Consider the following 24,245-nt stretch of genomic DNA (forward strand, 5'->3'; position numbering starts at 1 on the left):
ATCGCCTCCACCGATGGCGAGTACAATAGAAACGGAATTTCTCCTCCGGAAACAAGCGCCCAAACTGACAGCCATCGCCAAATTCTAGGCGAACAATTTTTACAAAAGCATTTTCACAAGAGCAAAGTTGTCATCTCAATAATCTTTTCTTTTCAGCTTGACAAACGGTATGAAGGAACGTTTTATCACATCTTTTTAAATTATCATATATATATAGAAAGACTTTTTGTATGGCAATTTGCTGGTTTTTACAAAGGCTAAAAAAGGAGGCTGAATGGAGCAGTGTTAAAAATATATTCTTGTATTCCTTCCTATATTTAATATTAATTTATATAAATTCTCTCTTAATAAATTTGCCAATATAATCCGAAAATTCCCTCCGTTTTAGAGATCCTCCACATTAGTGACTCGATGAATATTTAAACTGATTTCTCGTATTTCTTAAGAGTGATATTTCCGTAATAGATATTTTCATCTTCATTTAATTTTAATATCCTTATAATCCGCTCTCAAATATATTTATGTAACAATTTTGTATTGCACGTCTCTCCATTCTATTCAGAATGAACCGAAATCATCCTACAATTTGGACTATCGAGGATCGGACAATTTGCCTTACGATCTGCCCGTGACGTAGCTTGCATAATCAATCCGAGCATCTAAGATCCCGCGTTTTATCAAAACGGACCGGCAAATCGCCTCTGCCCGATCGGCGACGTAATAAACGACGTTCGATTTCGGGCCGGAAACGGCCGCGTTGAGATCGACTAGTCGTCGTACGAATTCCCATGGCTGTCGACGGTAAAACGTCACAATAGTTCAATCAGGTTGGAAGATGCGACGGTGCCGCTTGTAGCTTCGTCTAGTTCGGTATTCGACGCGCGGCGATCTTAAGTTAACGTGATTTCTGTTTCGATCGGCGCCATTCAACGGCGCTTCCGGTAGTTCTCGGCTCGTAAGATTTCAAAACGGTATTATCTTTCCGAGAGATGGTATCTCGCGCGAAAAACGCTCGGCACGCGGAATGCAAAACGGAACAATAAAAGGGATACAGTCCGTGGACGGAATGTACTTTTCAGAATTCACCTCAGAATGGACTCGGTACGGATAATGCGCTTTCTGTGTGATCGCGAATGTCGATATTCACCATTTTATGCTTTTATTATCACGCGTTTACAGGAGAACTCGACAAGGATCGTAAATTGACGAATTGTATATATAACGTTACGAGGAGATAATAGAAGAGCCGTAAACTTGTATAAAAATGTTCAATAATACGGCTATATATGTAATGCGTCACGAGAGATCTTGATATAAAAACTTTTTTCTATCTGCAGCTTATAATTTAATATATATGATATGTACCTCACGTACAAGTGACAACTGGATATAATAATTCTCGATATTCTAGTAAAATCAGCACAAATTTTTTTTCAACCAGTAAAATGATTTGTCTGCAACAGGAAATGTCTTTTACTCTTCATTGAATTATTGTCCCTCCGAAAACGTTTGCGTTAATCTCCGTGTTTTTCTCTTTTCGGAGATAAATGAAAAAACAAAAAACCCACGTCTATAAAATCAATCACGGGACGCGCGAGAGAAAAAGTTTCCTGAGACACGGATAACGTTCAAATAAATCATGCCAATCGCTTATTAAATCGCCTGACTGACTTTTCCAGCAGAAAATAATTAGGAAACAGATCTCTCTGTTAAATTCCGGCTTTCCCATCCGACCGTGCCTTTTTATTATAGAACGAGACGGCCGTACCGAGTAGTTTCTATGAGATTTTTCGTATTGTCACCGCGCCGTGGTTGACCCACATACCATGAATGCCCGAAGAAGGACAGACGGTCATTTAAAAGTTCTCGATTACCGCCGCATATTCCGATAAAAATACCCGCGTGATTCGGTCGTACTTCTATTTTCAAGCTCCACCCGAAAAGAGTAAATCACGTCAAGGGAATGACAGGTAACCCCGGGCAGACGTGACTGACAGCACATGACGGAATTTTTTTTGTTTTTCCTTTTTTTTCCTATTCCGGTGTGCGCTCACGTGTCTAGTTGATTTAAACGTGATTTTTCTGAAATTGGGGCAAAGAGCGCGGATATATAATGTCCACGTTTCACATTTTTTTTTTGAGATATCGTTCTAATTCAATCGATGTAATTCGGCGACCGGCCGCTGGGCGCCCAATTCGGAAAAATTTATCTTTCATTTTAACGACAATGGGAAAGAAAAAACAAAGCGGCGAAATAAAACTGTGTTGCAGGCGTATTACTGACGGAATTGCAATTTGTTGCAGGAGGAAAATACGAGCCAGTGCTGAAAGATAACGCGTACAAAATACACATGAAACTGACGATAAACTCCGTCAGTCCGGCGGATTACGGCTCGTACAAATGTGTCTCTAGAAATTCGCTGGGCGACACTGACGGCAGCATTAAAGTCTATCGTAAGTGTAATTATAGCATTTCTCGTCTAAAATTTTCGTTATTTTTCTACGTAGCAGAGAGAGAGAGAGAGAGATTCCCGCGAACTTGCCTGAATTGTCTGAATTTTATAATAAACGCTTAGCGAAATTAAAAATTATAATATAATATATATATATATATAAAATTACATTATGTTTTCTCTATATACTATATATATATCTGAGACACTCTGGCGTATCGGATTCGACAAAATAGCAATAAAATAGCTCGCTCGCGTGGCTCGTGCAGCTGGCTGCAGCTTATTAAGCAGCAGCTGTGTTAAAATAGTTAGAATTTTTACGAAATACCGAATGAAATCCGAGGCGCGAGGCAGGTCAGACCTTATTATTCTTAAAAGTGCTCGCGCGCTTATGAATAAAACAATATTTCGCAAAATATATTCCCGCGACTACGCGGAATACGCCTTTCTGATTCGGAATCACAGCTCTCTGGAAAGTTCTTGTATACACTCAACCGGCGCGTTACACCTAGCCTGGTCGTGCGAGGGGGGTTAGTAGTTCTATCCAATATGTGAATCGGTTCTCTGAAAACAGCCAAGTGCCAAGTGCGCGCACCTATTGAAATTGTTTGCGCTCGTAAAGTGAAAGATAACAAGCAGTTAGAACCTCTGCGAGTTAGAGCATGCATAAACAAAGTTGCGAGCTAAAGTGTGACTCGAAAAGAAACTATCCGCGTTGTACACTCTCTGCTCGTCTCGTTATTTCTTACCTACGACTGCTGCCGGGCCGCGAATCGCTCTTCAGAGCAACCCCTCGACTCGAGACATTCTTCAGTCTGCACGCCTTAGATGTCCGATATCATCATTTTGATGTAGTATCGTTTGAATAATATTGAACGCTGTTATTTTTATTTCAGCAATAACCAACTCTACTTCCAACGACGGCAACACCAAGTACAAAGGTAAGCACTATTTTCTACTTAAGCAGTAAGATCCAAAGCGTAATTTTCCTTTCTTATGCAAAAAATTATATGACAAAGCGCGCTCTTGTGTACATTTTTCTCAAAGATAGTGACGGCGAAAAAACGCAAACGGAATTACACGTAGTTCTTTTCTCGCACTATCGAAAAGAGACCTTTTTTGCGAAAATTCTGCGAAAAGCCGTAGACTTAATTTTGAAATTGGCTTTTGTAAATTTCAATTAAAATCGCGAATGAAGTTACTTCGTGGAGATGGTAAGCCATTGATTAATTAACTGCTTCATTCCAATCTCGTTGTTCGAAATATAAATCGATCACCCCGGTCCTTATTGCTCGCTTTGTGTTGAGAGGTATTTTTTGAATGATGAAGCGTAGTGTACTTCCAGCGGACAAACGCGGGTCGTTGATTAATTAGATCGAGTAGTTAGTTTGCGCGATCGAATCCGCGCGCATCGAACACATTCTGAGCCCAGCCAAAGTGCGCGTTTTAGCATTGTATAGTTATATCGAACAATGTACTCGTACAAATCTCGGTATTATCTTCTACCCTCTAGTGTTCTAATGGGGAGAGATTCTCTGGTAAATATATCTGTATATAAAGTAAACGAGCAAGAAGCATTCTTTTACCATAATTTTCCGACCGCATTAATTTTAAAAATGCATCTTTTCACGATATACATATACTGCTATAAAAATATAGATTATTATTAAAAAAGAGAAAAAAAATGCAGCAGCGTAAATCGCTTATTCTCATCTGCCAGAATGTTATCAAATATCGCCGGATCATAATTTCTATTAACAATGAAAAAGAGGAAGGGAAGCGATATAATCCATCGTGGAACGCAACAAAGGCGTCCACGCGAATTCATGTCATCCGCGCTTGTTAAAGGCACATTTCAAGTTTTCCATCCTACCAAGTTGGAGTTTCTCGTCGAGCGTGTGCGGGGGTCTCTAGGAGATAGTCGGCACTATTTCAGCGTGAAATCGCGGATGAATAGAAGCCGTCGTCGTGTCGGGTTTACGCGGACCGACCGCTCGTTTTCACGACAGGCCGCCATCGCGGACAGGAAGGGGCGCGTACAAAAGTCTGTTGCACGAGGCTTGATGCAAGCTCGGCGGAGAATGCAAGCGCGGTGCAGTCGCGAGATAGCAGAGATAGACGTTTAGAGAAACGACTTTTTAAAGAGACCCCGGGATGAATATCATTTCGGCTCTTGCACCTGCCGCGGCCTGTGTTTGCGCCGCCAATCTGTCTTTCATCGCGCAGAGAAAAGGGCAGAGCTGGCAAGTTTTTCCGAAGGGACTCTCTCTCTTCTTGTAACTACGCGTTAACGTCTCGCTCAGCCACATGCGTAACATACTTTTCCTTAAATAACTTGGCGCTTATCTTTTAGCGAGCTACTTGGAACTTCCTCGGGAGAAGAACGTTCAATATACTTGTGAAAGAAAATGAAAGAACGTCTTCTGTAGCATATTATAGCTTTGACAATCATTTTCGCATCATTATACCGTCGATATGAAAATTTTAGAGATAATTAATTTTAAAACGATATAAAATGCTCCCACACGCTCGCATCTGAAAGTCGATGATATATTTGATTTCGTCGTTTTGATTTTTTTTCATATTATTATCAAATTTAGCTTTAGCATGCGAATTGCGGGGGTGAGAGGAGCAGGGGGGACAAAATGCGTGGCGAACGAACGTTTAAAGTACCAATTCACGAAAGACTCTCTTCTCTCGGCGCGGTATTTCGAATACGTTGATATATTCAAAGAGATAATAATATAGCAAGAGCTTTGTGCTACAATACATCGGCCTTTCAAAGGAGATGGTAAATTACATGTCAGTGCGCCGCATTGTGCTTCACTGTATATCGTTCCTCTCCGCCCGAGTATTAACTAAGCGCACGAAAAGTATTTTGTTATCTCTACGTATTATTTTTTTTTCTGTTTGCCACAGAAATTTATTTATCGCAAAACATTGAAATAATAAACAGATCTGATATTTTTGCAAATTATTTCCGATGGCGTATTTCGAGTATATTTGAAAAAAACTGTCAATATTTGTATGCTTCCTATATAAAATGATACATTTCTTCCTATATGTATAATAGCCTGCACGTATAATATTGCGGGATTATATTGATCGCAACGATTTCGATGCTGAAAAATCGAGTGTCAAAACTTTTTAATAAGAGAGAGTAAATAGCTCGCGATGAGATAGATAATGGCAGAGTATGTAATTTTGTGTCGTATGTTTTATATAAATACATATATATATTTGGGTGTTTCGCCCCTATATGTATATATATATATATAATATATGAGACGCGCTTCTTGACCGTACGACGTGTGTGCTGTTATAACGTAATATAACTACTATCAGGATGAAAAACTCCGATATAAAATCCGGGCTTTGAAGCATGTGCTTTAAGGCACTCCCGACGGCCGTGATATAGCTCCAAGACGCTCAGAGTCTTCTCTCTCGCTGCTTTAATGATTCATTTCGCAACGGGAAAACTTTAAACATTCTCTCGCGCCGTCTTCGTTTTATGGCTAATCGATGTTTTTACGGCTCTCGGCCGCGAATACGAGTCTCATCGCGAGTCTTTATGCAGTCGCCGTACTGAAAAGCGCAAGATAGCTGGATATAAAGGCAATACAAGCGCGAATTGAAATTTTTGATTGCGCACAGTTAACCATTTCTCTCGGACACGTAAATAAATCGGCTCATTTTCATGTTATTTTTTTTTCGCGCTGAAATTTTTTGGCAAGGGTGTACGATCGTATAATATAACTGTTCATACATGCGAATTACCATAATTAGCGGCGAGAAGACCGCGTTGCCAGCGGCAATAAATAATCGGCGCACGAAGGCGATGTCAACGGGAGCCGCTCGTAAAAGGCACAGCTTACTCCCATATTTCATCAAGTATCTTCCGCACCATCATAATGAAAAATCCGGGATTTATTATTGACCCGTCTTCGATCCAACTTCCCGTTTGCCCGACACCCGGAAATCGATATATGCAAAATATTTTGATGCCAACAGATTGGGAGGCGACGTTGCATCGCGCGATGGAAGATTTATAGAGACCGGGTCTCGATGTGTTCCGGGTCAATTTTATATCGAACTCTTTCCACCTCGCCACATACGCTTCGAGGGTTAAATATACACGTCTATATAGGTATACGGATCTCTCTCTCAAAATTAAATGCGCGAAAAAATATATGGATATGATACGCTTCGGAAATAGAAAATAGATCGTTCTCCTGTATCTGTCGCGAGGCTCGAAGTGCAAATTTGACGGCACATATTCGATTAATTCTTGATAGGATTATCTTGTTGTCAGAATGTGTTGTCAGAATTAATCTGGCAAAAATACTAGAGATGGAACAAACGGGTCAATTTTTCGCTATGTGCGAGAGCAAGCGATGCGGCGCCTCTGAAACTTCTGGCGGAAACTTAACAACGTGAAGGCAAACACATTGGTCATATCTTAAGCCCTGCCACAATCTGCCACGGACTGGCCTTATCGAGTACGAACGGCCACGTTCTCATTCGTTCTTCTCATTACTTGAGAAAACACACGGTCGAAGCCGCATTTTTCACAGAGACAAACGAACTCGCCCTTTCATCGCTGAATCGTTTTTCCAATAACGATTCCCTATGTTACCCATTTTAACACTCTTTTTTTATCGCAGTTTAATATTAAATATGTTCTTTTTTTTGCCTAGAGATTTACCGTATTTTGGTCACAAAAAAAATAACTGGTGTTCGATTTTTTCTTATATAGCGTTTTTCCTACTGCTTACATTCGTGAAAATATAGCGATAAATAAATTCCAAAGAATTTATAAAGAATCTATAATTATCTTTATCAAGATTTTATCACGAAAAAATTGACTCGCATAAAATATATTTGTATCTCGAGAAAATAAATCGCTACCGGAAATATGTATATAAGTGAGCTCAATTCGAATTTATTAGATCGGATGTATTTATTCTGCGACATAAACTGATCTCGTAAATCGCTTTCTCTCTTCGTGCCGGCTGTCATCGCTATTTCTCTTTTCTGCAATTGATTTAACAACCGTCGTCATTAGTAGTCCCGTGACGTACCACCCGAAACCGAATACCACATCGCGAAACAAATTGCTTTAAAGACATTCAACGGGCACCAATTAATCAAAGAAGACAGAATGAGAAAACAACTGCAATAATAGGACGCAATTGAATAATGTTTTATCCGTAAATTTGCAAGAAGATCTGGCACATTGATTTGTGCTCACGTTTACGTAACAAAGTAAGTTATTAAACAAATTGCTATGTTTAACGATTGTCGATTAATGCATATAACATTGTTACAAAATTGACCGTACTGGATAAAAGAGGGAGGAAGGAAAAGAGATAAAACGGAATATTTATAATTATTGCTTATGAATAAAAGTATCCGTAAATATTTACTCAAACAATATTGACAATATCAAAATATAAACTTCGCCTCGAGGAACGATATCGTTCAATATCTCGCTCTGTTTGCAGGTAAACCAAGGCATAATTCAGGGAACGATATCCTAGGGGGAAATCAAGATATGCTAAAAGATCCAGGTACACGCTGAACATCAAAATTTAATAAAGATGATTGCGCATCAAATATTCTTTTTTCAATTCTTTTCAATATCGCAAATATTCTATCGAGCTACTATAGACTCGATAAAAAGAGATGTTTTTTTTATCCGGATAATAAAACATTGGTGTTTTTCAATTACAAAATTAAAATGTTTTAATTTCTCTTTTATGACATAATACAATACCAATAATATATATCCTCGAAACTCTGCCGTCGTAGATCTGAAATTACGGGGTCGAAAGGAAAACGGCGGTGATGTAACGGACTACGATGAATCCAGCGCCAACAGCAACAGGAGCTCGTTGCTCTTGGTGATTCTCGTCGCGTTGTGCCTCTGCCTCCATCATCATCCGCAGATGCGTACGCTGCATCCGGCCTGAGGTCTGCCCGCGACCCTGCACGTCATCACACGCGTATTTCGATCATCGAACCATGTGACTTTGTACATCCACTTGTAAATTCATCGCTCAGGGATTTCAGTCGAGGATGAATATCGTCGAGGACTGTATTGACCACACTTACACTTTAAAACTTAAACGATAAGATAATAATACTGTAAGTAGCATTAATGATGGCTCCGCGACTACGCTAGTCGCGGAGCTCGCTTAAGGGAGGATTACGACTTAAGGAACGGTCATTGTCGATTTACGATTTCGGGTTCGGAGTTAGGTGTGCAAATCTACCCCATGTGGCCCGAACGATGTTACAACGTTGGGGAACGCCTACTCTTTACTTATCTTAGGGTTGCGGTGTTAGCGACGCCGTAGAGATAACTGAAATATCCATAAACTAACATTATAACAAGCATAATAAAGAATCGGCTAATTTTCGAATAAAAGTATGCAAGTTAAATATTTTGGTTATTCTTAATTACTTTAATATAATTTTTCTTTTTTATCCTTCCTTATTCTTCCTTAATTACTTTAATATAATTTTTATTTTTAAAAGGAGAAGAGCTCATATACTTTTTCTCATTATCAATAATTTTATTTCTTTGTGTGTATTATGAAGATAATATTCTATATATATATATGTAACTGTGAGATAACTCTTTGCATACATCTAATAACTCCTCTATGAATAAATAATCAATGTATAAGAAATACTTCCTATCGAAACAAGGATCGCTACAAAATCTGGTAATGATCAATCCTGACAACGAGCAATAAGCGAAAGATCTTATATTGAGAAGAAATAAATTTCTATGAAGAAACAGACCAGTGAAAGACGGTCAGTTGGCACTTGTGTCATTTTTAATTGGCTATTCGGACAGTAGTGTATCCCAACGTCGGACGTTTATTACGAACCGATGACCGAACGATGCGACAATGCGACGATGCGGCTACATCAATTAAAGGAGAAGGTAACTTAGACATTTATTAAAGAGACCCTAGACAATGCTATCTGATTCAAATAAAGGAACGGCTCAATCAGACTCAAGTTTCTTTCGTACTGCTGATTTGCCTCGACAAATCTAGAAGCATATCGGATATTTTGGGAATGTACTTCACACACACGGCATAAATAAATAAATACAATATAAAGGTTTGTAATTATTTTATTTTATATTTATTTATCATGAGTAGTTTTAAGCGATTAAATACACACACACACACACATATATTAAAGTTTGAATTTTATCTTTTCATGACAAAGAGGATGAATACTTTTTAATACTACGAAGATGGCAAAGTTTCTACTTATATACTATATTACTTTTCCTTTCTCTCTCTTTTTCTTTTTCCTCTCTTTCTTTTTTTTCTACGTAGTTTCAAGCAATGTTTTATTCTGTTAAATGAAATGGTACATAATTTTTTTTTCTTTAGCAACGTGAGTCTGTAAAAGTAGGTTGCACGATTTATCTCATTTTATTCAATAGATACCTGTCTTCTCTAACGAGTTATTAAAGTCGCATCGATGCAGCGATCGGCGTCGTTTTACATGACTCTCTGTAACTCCTGAATTTTTATTTAAAGACGATTATCATGTGCATAAAGTAGCTAGCATTAATTTTATAGAATATATTTCATAGAATGGGGGCTGGGGGAATTTTATTAATCGCCATCGCTTAAAGACTCGCACCAAAAGAAAATCCTCGACGGACATCCTGGATTGTTCATTAGAATTTGTACCGGGAAGAACATTCGCGTTAGCTGAAATCTATTCTATAATGACTCTCTGTATAGTATTATATATAGTATTAGTATAATTACTGATATATGTACTATTATATATCGACATAGTATATATAACGATGCCATATCGGCGTTCCTTGAATTTTTCAACGCAACTATTGAATTAATAATTTCTCTCATCTTTGCATAAAATCTTGTTTAAGTAGCCCTTAAACGGGATCAATTTTTTAATCATTTTCTTCAAATTTTTATTCTAAGATTTAAAGCAGAGAATTGCATTTTATAATTTCAATTCGTACTGTACGAATTAAAGAGTATATAATAAAGTATATAATTAATTTTTTAAAATAATTTTATTTTCCAGAATATAAATCAGAGACTATATCATAATATGTATATAGTATGTATAATAAGTACAATTATATATATAAATAATATTAAGTCAAGACTGAGGAGGTTTTCAGACACCTTAAATCATTCCATGTGCAGTGATCGATGTACTGCGTGTGAATAGATCTCGCTTTATATTCTACACGTACTGTATATATTAGAAAGTATAGGCTGACACCGCTGGAAGCCACTTGTATTACCACTGTCATAGGGATATACAGTAATCAGCGAAATATAATTTTTTTTTTTTTTTTTTTAAATAGAGAACTAAACTTTCTCGATGATACATAATGTTTGACAAACTCACGAAACAACTATAAATAATTTAATATGCGCGTTCGACGGTTGAATGATTTATCAAGACATACCCTCATCGATTTCTTTTATTAATATCACAACCAGCAATTAACTGCAATTTCCGTAACATTAATTATTAACGTTACGTGACGCATCAATATTTGCATCATAATCGACGCAAATATTCGCAGAACTTTACTTAAGCTATCAGAGCTTTGGGTAACACATTCTGTAAACTGGGACACTCTGTACAGTTTGAATCATAGTACAATATCACGATGCCGGGCTTACACATGGCGTTTTGTGTTTTCGTTCGCTGATGTATGCATACGTATGCAGATAGAGAGCTTATTATTGAATATCAGGTATGAAGAAGGTTGAGTCTCGAAATAGGTTAAAGCTGACTGTAATAAGAAAAGTAAAGAGAATGCTTGTTATTTGAAAGAGTAATCAAGCGTTGGGAAAACCGAAAGAAGTGCTTGAAAGAAATGCTAAACAACCTATATAAGCATATCATGAGAATCGTAGCTTGTCATGAAAGTAGTAAAGAGATTGATCAATTTTCTGCGCAAAAATAACTAAATTAGCACTTTGTATATTTGGTGATTCTATAATATGAAAATTGATTTATTTATCTATATCGATTTTTTTTATTATTATCTTTTTGCAAGCTGGACTTCTTGCATTTAATTTGTATATAGAATGGCCTGCAAATTTAAATAACAGTTTAAGCTGAGTATATCAAAATAGTGTGGAGATAATTAATATTTAAAGTTTATTTACTCTTATAACATTTTTCTGAAAGATAATTATATATAAGAAAACATATTAATTACTGACATTTTCTCGGCATAAATACAAGAATTATTTAATGCAAAATATATTATCTGAAAGCATCAAATAAATATTTATTTTGCAAGAAATGTTATTTTAGAAACCAAACATATCTATCTTTTAAATTTTAAAATATATAATATAGCAATGTTTAAAAATATCAACGCAGCGACGAAGCTAATAATACAACATGACCTTTTTCGATTAAATTTAGTTTAATCTATAACCTATAATAGTTTTCCTTCTTGTCGATTTAATATAAGTAGTTTAATAATTCATATTTACTGATTTAACACTGCGCATATAAGAATAAAAATAATATTCGATGCCCCGATTGGCTCGTTATATACATATGTATATTATATATCGAGCACTCATCATCGAGATTTCACGCTGCATCTACGTGATTATGTTCATGTATTATTTACAATTAATTTAGTGACTGCGGCAATTGAACAATGTATCGAAAATAATTCAGAGCAACCTACTTTTATATCATCAACATTGTAGATAATCATACTGGAATACATCATTCATAATAAATACTCTATTATACAAAACGCGTATAATAAATCGTGAAGAGTAAGTGCGAAATTTGTAATAAAGACGAGTAATACGAATCGTGTAGCTAATAAAGAAGTATATGATGTACCACATGTGCGACTATTACGGTTATACATATAAAAAAATATTAAAATGTCGTAGTGTATATACAGGTAGAAAAATGCATTATATCTCTGCGGAATTTGTGGCGTAACTGTATATGTCACTGCATAAGTAATAAGTACGGGAATTTTTTCGAAGAAAGCGTCTAATAATTGTAACATTTTGCTACATCGAGGGTAAATTTCCATCGCGAAAAATATAAAATGCTAATAAGCACACTTTTTTTTATTCTCAAGCTCATCTCAGGCGCTCTATAATTTGTAGTAGAATTCTATTTATAATTTCATATATCCTATAATACGAAGAACATTGAAAGAATCAGAATATACACATATGAAGAATATACATATCAGAGGATACGCATACACACACATATATGTATAAATATATTAAAAATACGATACGTGAAACTTTAAATAGAATTCTATTCTAAATACTTTGTCGCGAATGGTAGACCACCTAAAGCGGGCTTAAATAAAAATTCGAAAACAACTTTAATAAATTATGAATGTCTCTGCGATAACGCTAGAGTATAGATCAATAAAATAATTGTTAATCGATAAATAAGCGTAGATTAACAGTAACACATTCGATTGCATCTGTATCAATGCAATTGTGCTGCGATATTGGAGCCGATCTGGTTGCGCCACTGCCCGTGCTTTTTGCACGCGATCTAGTCCTGTAAGCACTATCGGCATCAGGAAAATGTCCGTGTATACATGAAATACAAATTTATTACTTACTTTTTATTGTACGCATTTTAGTTCCCGAAATGAACTTCACCGATCTTCTTGCAATTTTTGCGCGTAACATATTTTTTGTGCTAATTATTAATTTGCTATTTTGGTAAGATAGTTTGTCAAACAAATCTGTCTTGCAAAGAGAAAGAGTAAATTATTGACAATAATACTTTTACTTTAAACTTACTCAATATTTTGTATTCATATTTTACAGTAATATTCCTCTTAAACATATTGAAGCAAGATAATTTTTCCATCCGATAATGACTTATCATCGTGTTTCTTTATTGAAATAAAATATTGAGAACAAAATAAAGTTAATGCACGTATCAGTAAGTGTACTCGGCATTATGAATATTTTAATACATTATTTTTAATATATTACATAAAGTTGTACCATTGTGGACATACTTGGAGCATCACGTTTAGACATTTATGCATTACGATTGCTAGTTGTTCTTCGAGGAAACAAAACAGATGAGTTGGTAGCTTGACAACTTCATATTCGAATAAAATTAATATAATTTTATCGAATTTGTATAAACTGAATTTTAAATTTAAAAAATGTAATTTTAAATTCAAATTAAATTAAATTTGATATATTTATGCATTATGCAAACATTATGCATAAATCATAAATAACATCGGATTCATAAATTATCTTTGTATGTTATTAATTATTAATTAAATAATTATTAATTATCTTTATTTTTCAGGCTACAACAAACGAGATTAAAAAATAATTTGCTCAAGGAATTCTCAATAAAACGGAAACTGCGGTGGAATTAATACGTCAGAACGTATTATTAAGAAAATTATCTTCAAGTCGATTTAAATAAATATCAGTGTACATAAAATACTTTAATTTGTAATGCAAATTGCTAAAGAAAAAGCATGCGAATTAATATAGAGAAACAAAATGAGAATGCGAGAGTGTAAAAAGTGTGAATTTCATAAGAATAAAAATGTTTAGAATAAAAGGTAAGTTAATAAATCTTAAACTTATTAATTAATTAATAAATTAGATTAAATATAAATTAAATGTTTTAAAAAACTAAAAAATGTATTTTCAGAAATTCCTATAATTTAAAATCTGCTGATTTCAACCGAAAAAAATTTGACTGATAATTTTTTACTATTAATGAATTATTTTCATTAATTCTGTACCAAAGAGACTTTATCAAAGAAAAAATCTGTTAATTAACAAAATATACGTCTAAATAGAATTTATACAAAGTGGGTTAAACATTCGATATTTATTCATCCCATTTGCATTCATTCATTCGGTTACAACATGATCCATCTCTACAACTACAGCAATGGAAACATAACTTTTTTACAATATTTTTCGGAATTTCTTTGTCTATGAAATTTTTATTTCAATTCACATAAGTTTTATTTCAATTTACATTCTTCTACGAATATTAATATCTAAAAAGCGATAATAAGCTCACTGAAATCGATCTTTCCCCGACTATGATAATTACAGTTAACAGAAATCTGAACTTAAGTGGTATACGATATTTACATGAATTTAATTATACAAGTAATTTATTTAGCAAATTTATTTATGCCGATTTAATTTAATATACATATATGTGCGTATGTGTGTGTTTATAAACTGATATATATTACTTTATATTTATACAATAATCTCTCCTATCAACTGTGCTCACACAGATTCGTATTTTGGAAAAGCTGTGCGCGAGTTTATTCAAAAAATTTTTAAAACTTAAGATAATCATGAATTAAAACATTATTCGTAAGAAATATATACACGTATTTAATTACATTTTGCCTAGATAGAGTTATGCCTTTTTTATAGTTGATCACTATATCGTGTACCACTTTCTAAGATCATACAAAGCTGGCTTATTTACAGTGATTCCATCCACTTTACAATACTTACGCATGTGTCTATATATATATATATATATATATATAGACTTGTAATTAATATGTACATCTGGATTCCAGGGAGCACCTGAGTTGTGACATAAAATACATATTGTTTATATCGAGGGATTACAATTATTGTTTAGAGTGTGTGTGTAACACTTAAATTAATTTTCAAAATTCGATTGTATCATTGAGCGGATGTGGCTTGATATCGTATTTTTGCACGTTAATTTAAATACAAATGTACGAATTGTGAACACATTTCAAATAATGTACTGTTTTTGTCGTGGCAAAATTTGTCATGCGCAATGAAAGAACGCGTTATCACAAACGCTCCATTTCTCTGAACCGCGAATTTTAAATTGATATTACTAAATATTCAATTTATTTCAACAGTGTTCAAAAATAAGATATAGAAATGATACATAGTAAAAATATTTCGGATATTTTCGACGAAAAAATACAAAATATTCTATAATTTTTCAAATGTATAAAACTTTTCTAAATATAAATTATTTCCAAAGTAGATCTGTCTCTAATTTAAAAAATAGCTTAACAACCGTACTTAACATTCTAAATAATGTAGAAAAACGTTATATTTAGAGAAGTTACATAACTCAAAGTATTAATTAAAATTCCGTAAAATAACACAAGAAGAATCAGATACGTCTCTTTTATACGAAATTCAATTCTGATACAATTCGAAGATACAATTACTTCATTTGCGGAAACATCCACATATATAAAAACGTCGACAACTACTCACACTCTTACTTTCTCTGAGGAGACTTAATATATATACAAAATTGTTCTTATCAATGCAATTAGTACAGCGATAATATATCATGGAAATAAAAAGTCCATATGATCGTGTAACATTATTTACAAATATATGCAAGTGATTAATTCTGGAAAATTTACAAGTCCCGATTGCTTCGTTGCATTACATGTACCGTTTTCGATCCATCCTTCAAGTTACGCATACGTCACATTAATCTCTATGCTTATATGTACGAATTTATACATTTAGGTTAGTAGATTAATTAACCCTCTGCATTGACAATTCAGATTCAAACAGAAATATATGATCAGAATAAATTACAATCAAAGATAATTGACCGATGATGCATATTTAAAAATTTGAATATTATTTTGTACTTGCTATTGCGTTCCGACCAATATTAATAATAAGCATAAAAGTACAGATAGCTAACTTGTCTCTTGCATATTAAGTAAAATTAATTAAAATACCAATCGCGTTATATAAAAATAATTTTTTAAAAATACTTACAACGTATATGATCTTGTGTAAAATCAGTGCACGGAATTATTGATAATGTATAAATATTAATAACATGTCAATATTTCGAATTATTATTGAATCACATTATCAACATTCCGGAAGCTATGCATCTACGCGCAAATTATTAAAAATTGTTATTCAATAATCGAGTAGGCCGAATTTTCTCTCCAAAAAGCATATCGACAAATGATGAAGAATTGAGTCTAATTAACGTAACATATTTAATATCTCACGAGAAATCTCCGAGCTCGTTTGATGTTCGATGTAATGTGTTTGTAATAGTTAAAACATTAAAATATACATAGTTCGATATATAGATAAAATACTCGATATATCTACAGGTCTTTTTTAAAAATATATTTTGCCGTAATCAATTTTTTAATATATAATTATGATTTAGAAATTTAGATACGAGTATCTGGCGATTCCGGTAAGTCGTCGGGACGTGAAAAGAAAAATAAGTCGATTCCTTTGAATCAAATGGAGTGATCTCGTTTCGCTAATGATGCGCGCGATTTGAAAGCGTCTCTCTCGATATAGAAGAAAGATTAGAGACAAGGATTTGATGATGATGGAATCCGATAAGGAAAAAATCTCGTTGTCACGCTGTCGACATTTCTAAGAAATGTCCGATGGTAGGCCTTGATGAAAGTCGTCTGATAAATCGACGTCTCGATTATCGATCGCTTACAAAGTGGCGCGGAGATTTCTGTTAAAATTGCAAGTAAACAAACGGTTCATGCACGTAGAAATCGACGAATAAAAAATTAATTAATATTATTATAGCGCAGATATTAAGTATATTACGTAAATTATGTTAATTATCTCCAATCATTCAATGTTGCAATTTGAGCATCCATAGCAATACTTTTGTTTTAAACTATATGTATATTATATATATGTATATATATTTATATGCAACGTTGTGAATTTTATATATTAACAATATATACATAGATATATATATATATATATATATATATATATGAAAAAAAATATAATTAAAGATGTATTTAGTGAATAAGATAATCAATTTTTAAATCTCAATATTGGCAATTATTTATTCTTTATTCGATCTAAATGCATTCTTGCACAATAATATAAAAAAACATGAGGAATGAATAATGTAACTTATTACAAACGAAAGAGGGGAAAAATCCAACAAATATACAAAATAAACTAAACTCATAGTCCCACTATGATAATCATCTTTTTTGTTCGGCGTTTGCTGTATTAACTGTGAATTTTTCAACGAGTCTGTGCTATTCACCCTTTTAATTCGTCGATTAATTGATCCCTTGCATAAGGATTTACAAGATTTTATCGTGAAGTTGGAAGGAGTTCGATCAATCATCCCCGTGTCACGATGACTACGACAGGGCGGAAAGCACTATTATGCAGATCACTGCGCTGGATCGCGTCACGCAACGCCACGTGCTGCTTGTCGAGGACATCGACTGCGCCGTATTGTCGATTCTTCGCTGTCCAACGTCATCGTCGAGACTTTTGTGGCTGTTGGTGTCAATGACGTTTTCGGCTTCGTGATTCTCCTCCTGGTTCGGCCTGCTGCGAGATCGCGTTTCTAAAAAAATACAGACAATATATTGTCCCAGGGTGTTGCACGATTTTTCGCGATGCTTTTAAATAATATGATGAAAAAAATGATAGTTTTCTATACTGAATAGCGTGAAGATTCATGACTAATTGCGTGAATCTTTTTCCACAATCTTTTCGTATAGCATAGATATTATTTATTCTTTCCGGAAAAAAATTACTTATACGTCAAGACATATAGTGCCCGTTATCTTTTGCTTTCAGTATTCATTGTGTCCGCATCCGGATGCGAGAATCATTTCGTAACCAGATCGCATCCAACTCACTACTTCGCGAATTGCCACGACTTTGCTTATACCCACTAGTTTACATGATAATCGAAACAAGTTCGGATACCGTCCCGGCGTGGCAGCCGGGTGCAGATTACTTGCCATAGTTGGGGTGAGTACGGTAGTTCATAAACCGCGTGGGATTTCATCAAAATCCCGTCGAGAGTTCCGCGTTTGACGACGGAGGTAGGAAGGAAGAAGCTGGAGAATACGAAGAGAAGGAGGGATTCTCCACGGTGGCGAGGCACGTTGCTGGAAGTTTTGCGGAATAAACTTCGCGCCTTCCGCGAAACTTTCCGGAGGAAAGTTCCGCCACTGCCCGGCGGCGTGTAAGTTCTCGCATTACGTCGGGGCCGATGATTTAAGACGACGTATCCCGGCGAATTTTCGGTGCCCGGCAACGTATTTGCGGAAGGTGACGTGTTTTCAAGTGCTCCTCTTCACTGAATCGTATAGATCAATGTTTTATGGCTTGAATTACGAATGCCCGATCGTATTATGTACGAAAACCAACATCCATTCAATTCAATATGCACGTGTCTTTTTTAACTTTGCTAACCGGAAAAGAAATTTAAACTTTAGGCTAAATATTTTTTAAACAAAAGAGGAGAGTTTTGTTTACTTTGCAAATACATTTTTATAAATTGTTATTTCATGTAAATCGTTCGATGTAAAATTAGCTTCGAAATAAAGTGAGCCAATTATTACGTACATTATAACTTGAGTTCGCTCATTATTCACTCAGTGTAATCTTAATTACATTGAGTGAATAATGGAAAGCGATAATCACTAGGAAGCACTAGGTCCCTCGAGGCACCTGTAACTGTGTGGTTTCCATTGAAGCCCCAGAAGCGGTTGCCAAATCTCACCTTCGTCGCGCATGCACATGCACACCCAGTCGGCTAATCTGATTTTTGTTTCCCCTCTAAAAGTTTCAGGAGGTTCGCACGCGATCAGAGCTTTGAATATTCAAACTTGTTTCGACAACACACCGTAACTGTTGCCGACGCGCGTAATTGTAACAACGGCCTCGCAGAGAGTTGGAATTGCTACTTATAATGTTCGCAGTATTAAAATGTGACGGAAGGGCGAACAAACTAGTCCCGCTGTAATACGAGTGCGTATGACAAAATCAAAATTGCGTCCTCACTGCTTTGACTTTTTCAACAATCTGAGATGATTATATAATTTCCAACTTACACAATCAATGTAATATAGAACGAATTTTATTTTTTACAGAACAAACACCTTCAATTTTGTATATACTTTCTCTCTCTCTCTCTCTCTCTCTCTCTCTCTCTCTCTCTCTCTCTCTCTCTCTCTCTCTCTCTCTCTCTCTCTCTCTCTCTCTCTCTCTTTCACACACAATTATTATTAACTATAAATATGATTACGTTAAAAAGATATTTCTACTTTTTTATAGGATGCAACACTATTTTTTATTGTATTACAAACAATTATAATTTCATATTGCAGAAAGCAGGATGTTTCTTTCATTTAGAGATTCCAACACAATTTAAAATGAAATTAAATGATTTTGTACGATGTCTTTCTATTGAAAATACCTGGTGTTTTTCCTGAGGCTTTAACCTTGTTTAGCACGAAAAATCTCAGCTAGCGGGAAAAGCAAATTAAAAGAATATAATGGAGACCGAGCGTACCTTCGCTTCTGACGACAGTCGACAAAGATGCGTCGGTTATTTCATTAGAACCCGGCTCTAGACTGGGTACCGGCTTTTGTCGCGACCACTGGATATTCTCCACTAAAAAATATAACAATATTTTTCTTGTTAAAGTTGTTTGCATAACTGTACAGTTACTGGTATGTAGGTAGTATACACATTTATGAATAATAGATTGCATTAAATAATGTTTACCTAGATCCACAGTGGTTGGAATGGGCATTGTGCTGGTCGTCGTCGGTTCTGTCGTAGGCGTTGGTATGTCTGCCAATGTTCATAATATCCGTTAATATCTATTTATTGAATGTATTTATCTTACAGTACACTGATCAATATGTAGCTATTTGTTTTCTATGTGTAAACAAATTTTTTAAACTAGAATACATTACACACATACAAAATAAAGTTACAGAAACATGTGTTATATAAAAAATTATATGAATTATATGTAGCCCATGAAATGAAACAGAATAGAATCGTGTGTAGGACAATATTTTGTTATTTATTGCGATAAATTTTTGGCTCCTTTAAAAATTTTAAATATCGATACTTTGTAGCCGCAGACCCTATACGGCGCATTCTTATATTATGTATATTAAATAAAAGAATTTGTACGCTGGTGTCTGCTTGGTACCAAAATATTCTGCAAACAATGTACTATCGAAATATACAAATGATGAATTTTTGGCTTCTCTAAATATAGTAATATACGTAATATAAGAATGCGACTTATAGGGTCCGCGGGGACATAGTGTCGATTTTTAATATTTTAAGACGAGCCAAAAATTTATCTCTCGTATATTTCGACAGTACATTGTTTGCAGAATATTTTCGTACCAAACAAACACCAGCGTACAAATTTCTTAATTTAATATACATAATAAAAAATGCGCCGCAATAATTAAATTTTATTTTATTGATTTATTAAAAGAGAGAAGTTCTTGATATTTTTTTAACGTCAAATAGAATTATTCATTAAAAAAATTAAAAATTTGATAAAGCGTAAAGTAATAATACTAAATTAATTTAATAATAGTATAGCAAGAATAATAGCAATAACAGTAGTAATAAGTAATAATAGTTTTTTGATCGAAATAAAATAAATTTTATTCTTAGAATAAACCTTAAATTTTATTTGCGGCGATATCTTATGTATATCAAATTTAATTTGAAATACGAAATACAGAATATTCAACTTGAATTTATATTACAAAATGTTATATATTTCAAGGGGGCAACAAATTTGTTGTCGTATGAAGGTATTCGGTCTCATGGCATAATATTGTTGACATATTCGCTCAAGCTGTCGTCATTCATACGGCAAGACTCGAATAGGAAGGAATACCGCTCTGCGTATTATCGGATTATTCCTCGAGAAATGTGATTATTTTCTACATTTGTTATAATTAGCAACACGTGAAAACGTATCGAAACGATCGTAATTAATCGTATTTTCGCGAATGACGAATGTCAAGGCTTTATCTTGATGCCCAAAGTTATTGTCGAAGTATTTTTGACTCGAAGTACCTCACGCGATATTATATACGAAATATTAGTTCGCGATCACGAAATTCGCGAGAGTGTCGTGCAAAGTGTCGCGCGTTCGTTTTTATCGTGAATATCGTTTTATTCGTGAGCGCCGTTTAAAATATTGCACATCCCCAAGTTCCGGAAGTGCCGTGCAAACTGTCGCGCATAATAAACTGTATGAACTTTTCGCGAATAAGTTGTGCGAACTGTATAAATTTTTCGCGAGTGAATCAACGAACCCTAACAACCCGAACAATCTAATTGTGAGAGAAAGAGGAGGCCTAGGAAAAGTATCGGGGATTGGTGGAGTATTGGTGGGATAAATATTTATTATTTAGGTATTATTTGTTGTTAACTTGACTAAACCTTTCAACTAAATATTATTTTGTTAATTGAACATATAGAAATATTTAAATTAAATATAACATATTAAATATAACAAAATGTAAATTTGACTTAAATACTAATATATGTTCAATTAACAAAATAATAATTTAGTTGAAAGGTTTAGTCAAGTTAACAAATTTTTTTTTCAGTGTATATATATTTATATATTAATTGCGTACGCGCGAGACTACAGTTATTACGATTAATCGCACAATTGGATTTGTTTAATTAAACAAAAAAGAATTAGAGAAGAAGTATTTTATGTGAAAGCTATAATTTTATGAAAGTTTTTAATAAAAAATAGATTTTTTTCAGAATTTATAAAATTAGTCTATTCACTTATTATTGTATGCATTAAATATAAAATTTATTTTTTGAAATATTATTCTGTGGGCGTCGCTACAATCTCTTCTATACTTGTATGTTACAGATCAATGCCACCAACTTCACTGTTGCCATCGGTCGGTGAGTGATGAACTTTTATTTTATTTCGCGATGACGGATTCGTAGATATTGTAAATATAGATTGTAAATTATAAATGGATTTAAGTGTCTCAAAATGGATGGGCTAAAATAAATTAGATCAAATAAGTTTTGATATATTATTTCAATATACACATTAAATCAAGTGTTACCTAAGTGTAATTTTAAGCATAAATTCAAGAAAAATGGAAAGAAAATTTTAATTCAGATTTTAATTTTTTACTTAATTTAATAATGAACGCGTTAGTAATTTTATTAATTGTATATAATAACTTATTTTTTTAATACTTGCCGAATTTACCCTAATTTTTATAGTTCATCCGTCTATGTATATACAAAATTAGATCAAAGGAAACTTTACTTGAATTGATTCAGAGTTATCAATTAAATAAATTACATGTGATAGTAAATAACACAAACATTTAATTTATTTTATGTTATTATAAACTATATATATATATACATTTGATTCTAAGTTATTATAACTTAGCCCTTAATCAGTTAAAAAGCAAAGTTATATTAAAATGAATGACCAACGAACGATTGTGTAAAAGAGCGTAAAATATTTATAATCTATCTATACATCTGCCGGCGATAATAGTTAGCCGGTAACAGAAAAAATTTCTCTCCTTCCTCGATTTTTATAGAGATTTTATTATGTGATTGGATATAGCCATATGAATTATATTGTATAGCCATATAAATGTAATCAGAATCAACGAGAAATAGGTCTAATAATCCAAAGAATTGATAAGCTGCGCAACATAGATGATCAATTACTGGTCAGAAAGCAGAGCAAAAATATATTTATAATTAAAAAAAAAATTAAATATAATTTTATAAATATAATTCTCGAATTTTTGTTGAATTAATTATATAAAAAAAAATTGAAAATAACATTTGAAATAAAAAATTAAGAACATAAAATTATTTATAAAAAGATTGAAATTAAAAGATTAGGAAAATAAAATTAATATATAAAAAATAATGTCAGCGATAAGATAATCGTTAATCAATCGCGATTAAAACCCGACTCGCGCCATTATTCTTATTTAAGAAACAACGCTTGCAATCAACGGAGAAACAAAAACATTCTCTCTTGTCGTTTAGATAAAGTTAAGCAATTAAAACTAGTAAGGCACGAATCTGGTAGCCATTGTAGCAACTTTCGATGCGGATTGAAAGGCCCGGTTAAAATGCTAATGCGCATTAAATCGTCGACACAATCGAACGCTTATTTAAGCGGCTTAGCGGTAATCCGCCGATTCGGCGGTCGCAGTAAAGCACAAAGCTGGGAAGTTCAATCTACGGGTGCGCCAAGGAGAAAACCTACAATTACTGATCGATAAAGGAGGGGCTTCTTTTTTTTTTTGCCACGGTAATAAAAGGAAGGGATGAGAGAGGAGCGACAAGGGTTGTCGGGGAACGCAGATCGACACTCGCGGTTATCGGTGATTCACCACTTTCCCGGGAAAATGCGGATTTGCCGGGGAGACAGATACGACCCGAGCTGACTTTCACGGCGCTCCTTATCGCGAGAACGAACTCGCCTTTGATACCGAATCAATGGGGAGTTTGGAGAAGGAAAATACCGGCAAAGTGTCTAGCCGACGACGATGATTGATACAGGAACTCTCCTCGCTTTCCGAACAAATTCTATTCTTGCCGAGCTCGCGGAAACGCCGACTCATTCTTCGCTGAACGTTTCGTACGAATTAAATTATGCAGATTCTCTCAGAGGTGCAGAAATAAAATTCTTCTATCGAGTACTCTTTTTTTTATTTTTTTTTTTTCCGACGCGACATTCCACTTCCTCCGATTTATATCGCGAATGTATGTCGCTCTATTGCGTTGTACATATATATATATATATATCGTGCTAAACTTTCGCTATCGCGTATACACGGCAACGTGTCAACGATAAAACACGTTGCTTTTGATGTTTCCCTCGCGGCTCTTCCATTTACGCTC

General features: G+C 34.2%; 2 protein-coding genes across 7 annotated transcripts in view; one reads left to right on the plus strand and one right to left on the minus strand.

Annotated features, from left to right (window-relative positions):
- Positions 1–24,245, plus strand: part of LOC145937087 (opioid-binding protein/cell adhesion molecule homolog) — a 301,044-nt gene that overhangs the window by 134,848 nt on the left and 141,951 nt on the right. For 2 of the 3 annotated variants that reach the window (XR_014425471.1, XR_014425472.1), the window contains exons 7-9: positions 2,305–2,454; positions 3,350–3,394; positions 22,222–22,256. Coding sequence is in view for 1 of the 3 variants with exons in the window: in XM_083039939.1 (XP_082896065.1) it covers positions 2,305–2,454; positions 3,350–3,394; positions 7,958–8,023; positions 8,265–8,425 (422 nt within the window). In the remaining 2 variants the exon portion in view is untranslated. Of the gene's footprint in view, positions 1–2,304; positions 2,455–3,349; positions 3,395–7,957; positions 8,024–8,264; positions 13,161–22,221; positions 22,257–24,245 lie in introns of those variants that run through there. The other variant, XM_083039939.1, reaches the window with a different exon arrangement.
- LOC145937085 (neurotrimin) overlaps positions 17,348–24,245 on the minus strand; it is a 280,339-nt gene continuing 273,441 nt past the window's right edge. For 2 of the 4 annotated variants that reach the window (XM_083039936.1, XM_083039938.1), the window contains 3 exons: positions 20,070–20,138; positions 19,854–19,955; positions 17,350–17,891 (listed from right to left, as the gene is read on the minus strand). In XM_083039936.1, coding sequence (XP_082896062.1) covers positions 17,680–17,891; positions 19,854–19,955; positions 20,070–20,138 — 383 coding nt within the window. In that variant the 3' untranslated portion in view covers positions 17,350–17,679. Of the gene's footprint in view, positions 17,892–19,853; positions 19,956–20,069; positions 20,139–24,245 lie in introns of all 4 variants that reach the window. The other 2 variants (XM_083039935.1, XM_083039937.1) reach the window with 2 other exon arrangements.

This window comes from Prenolepis imparis, unplaced genomic scaffold (genome assembly GCF_030444845.1).
Source record: "Prenolepis imparis isolate NDT839.2.m4 unplaced genomic scaffold, iyPreImpa1.0 SCAF_6, whole genome shotgun sequence".
Classification (NCBI taxonomy): domain Eukaryota; kingdom Metazoa; phylum Arthropoda; class Insecta; order Hymenoptera; family Formicidae; genus Prenolepis; species Prenolepis imparis.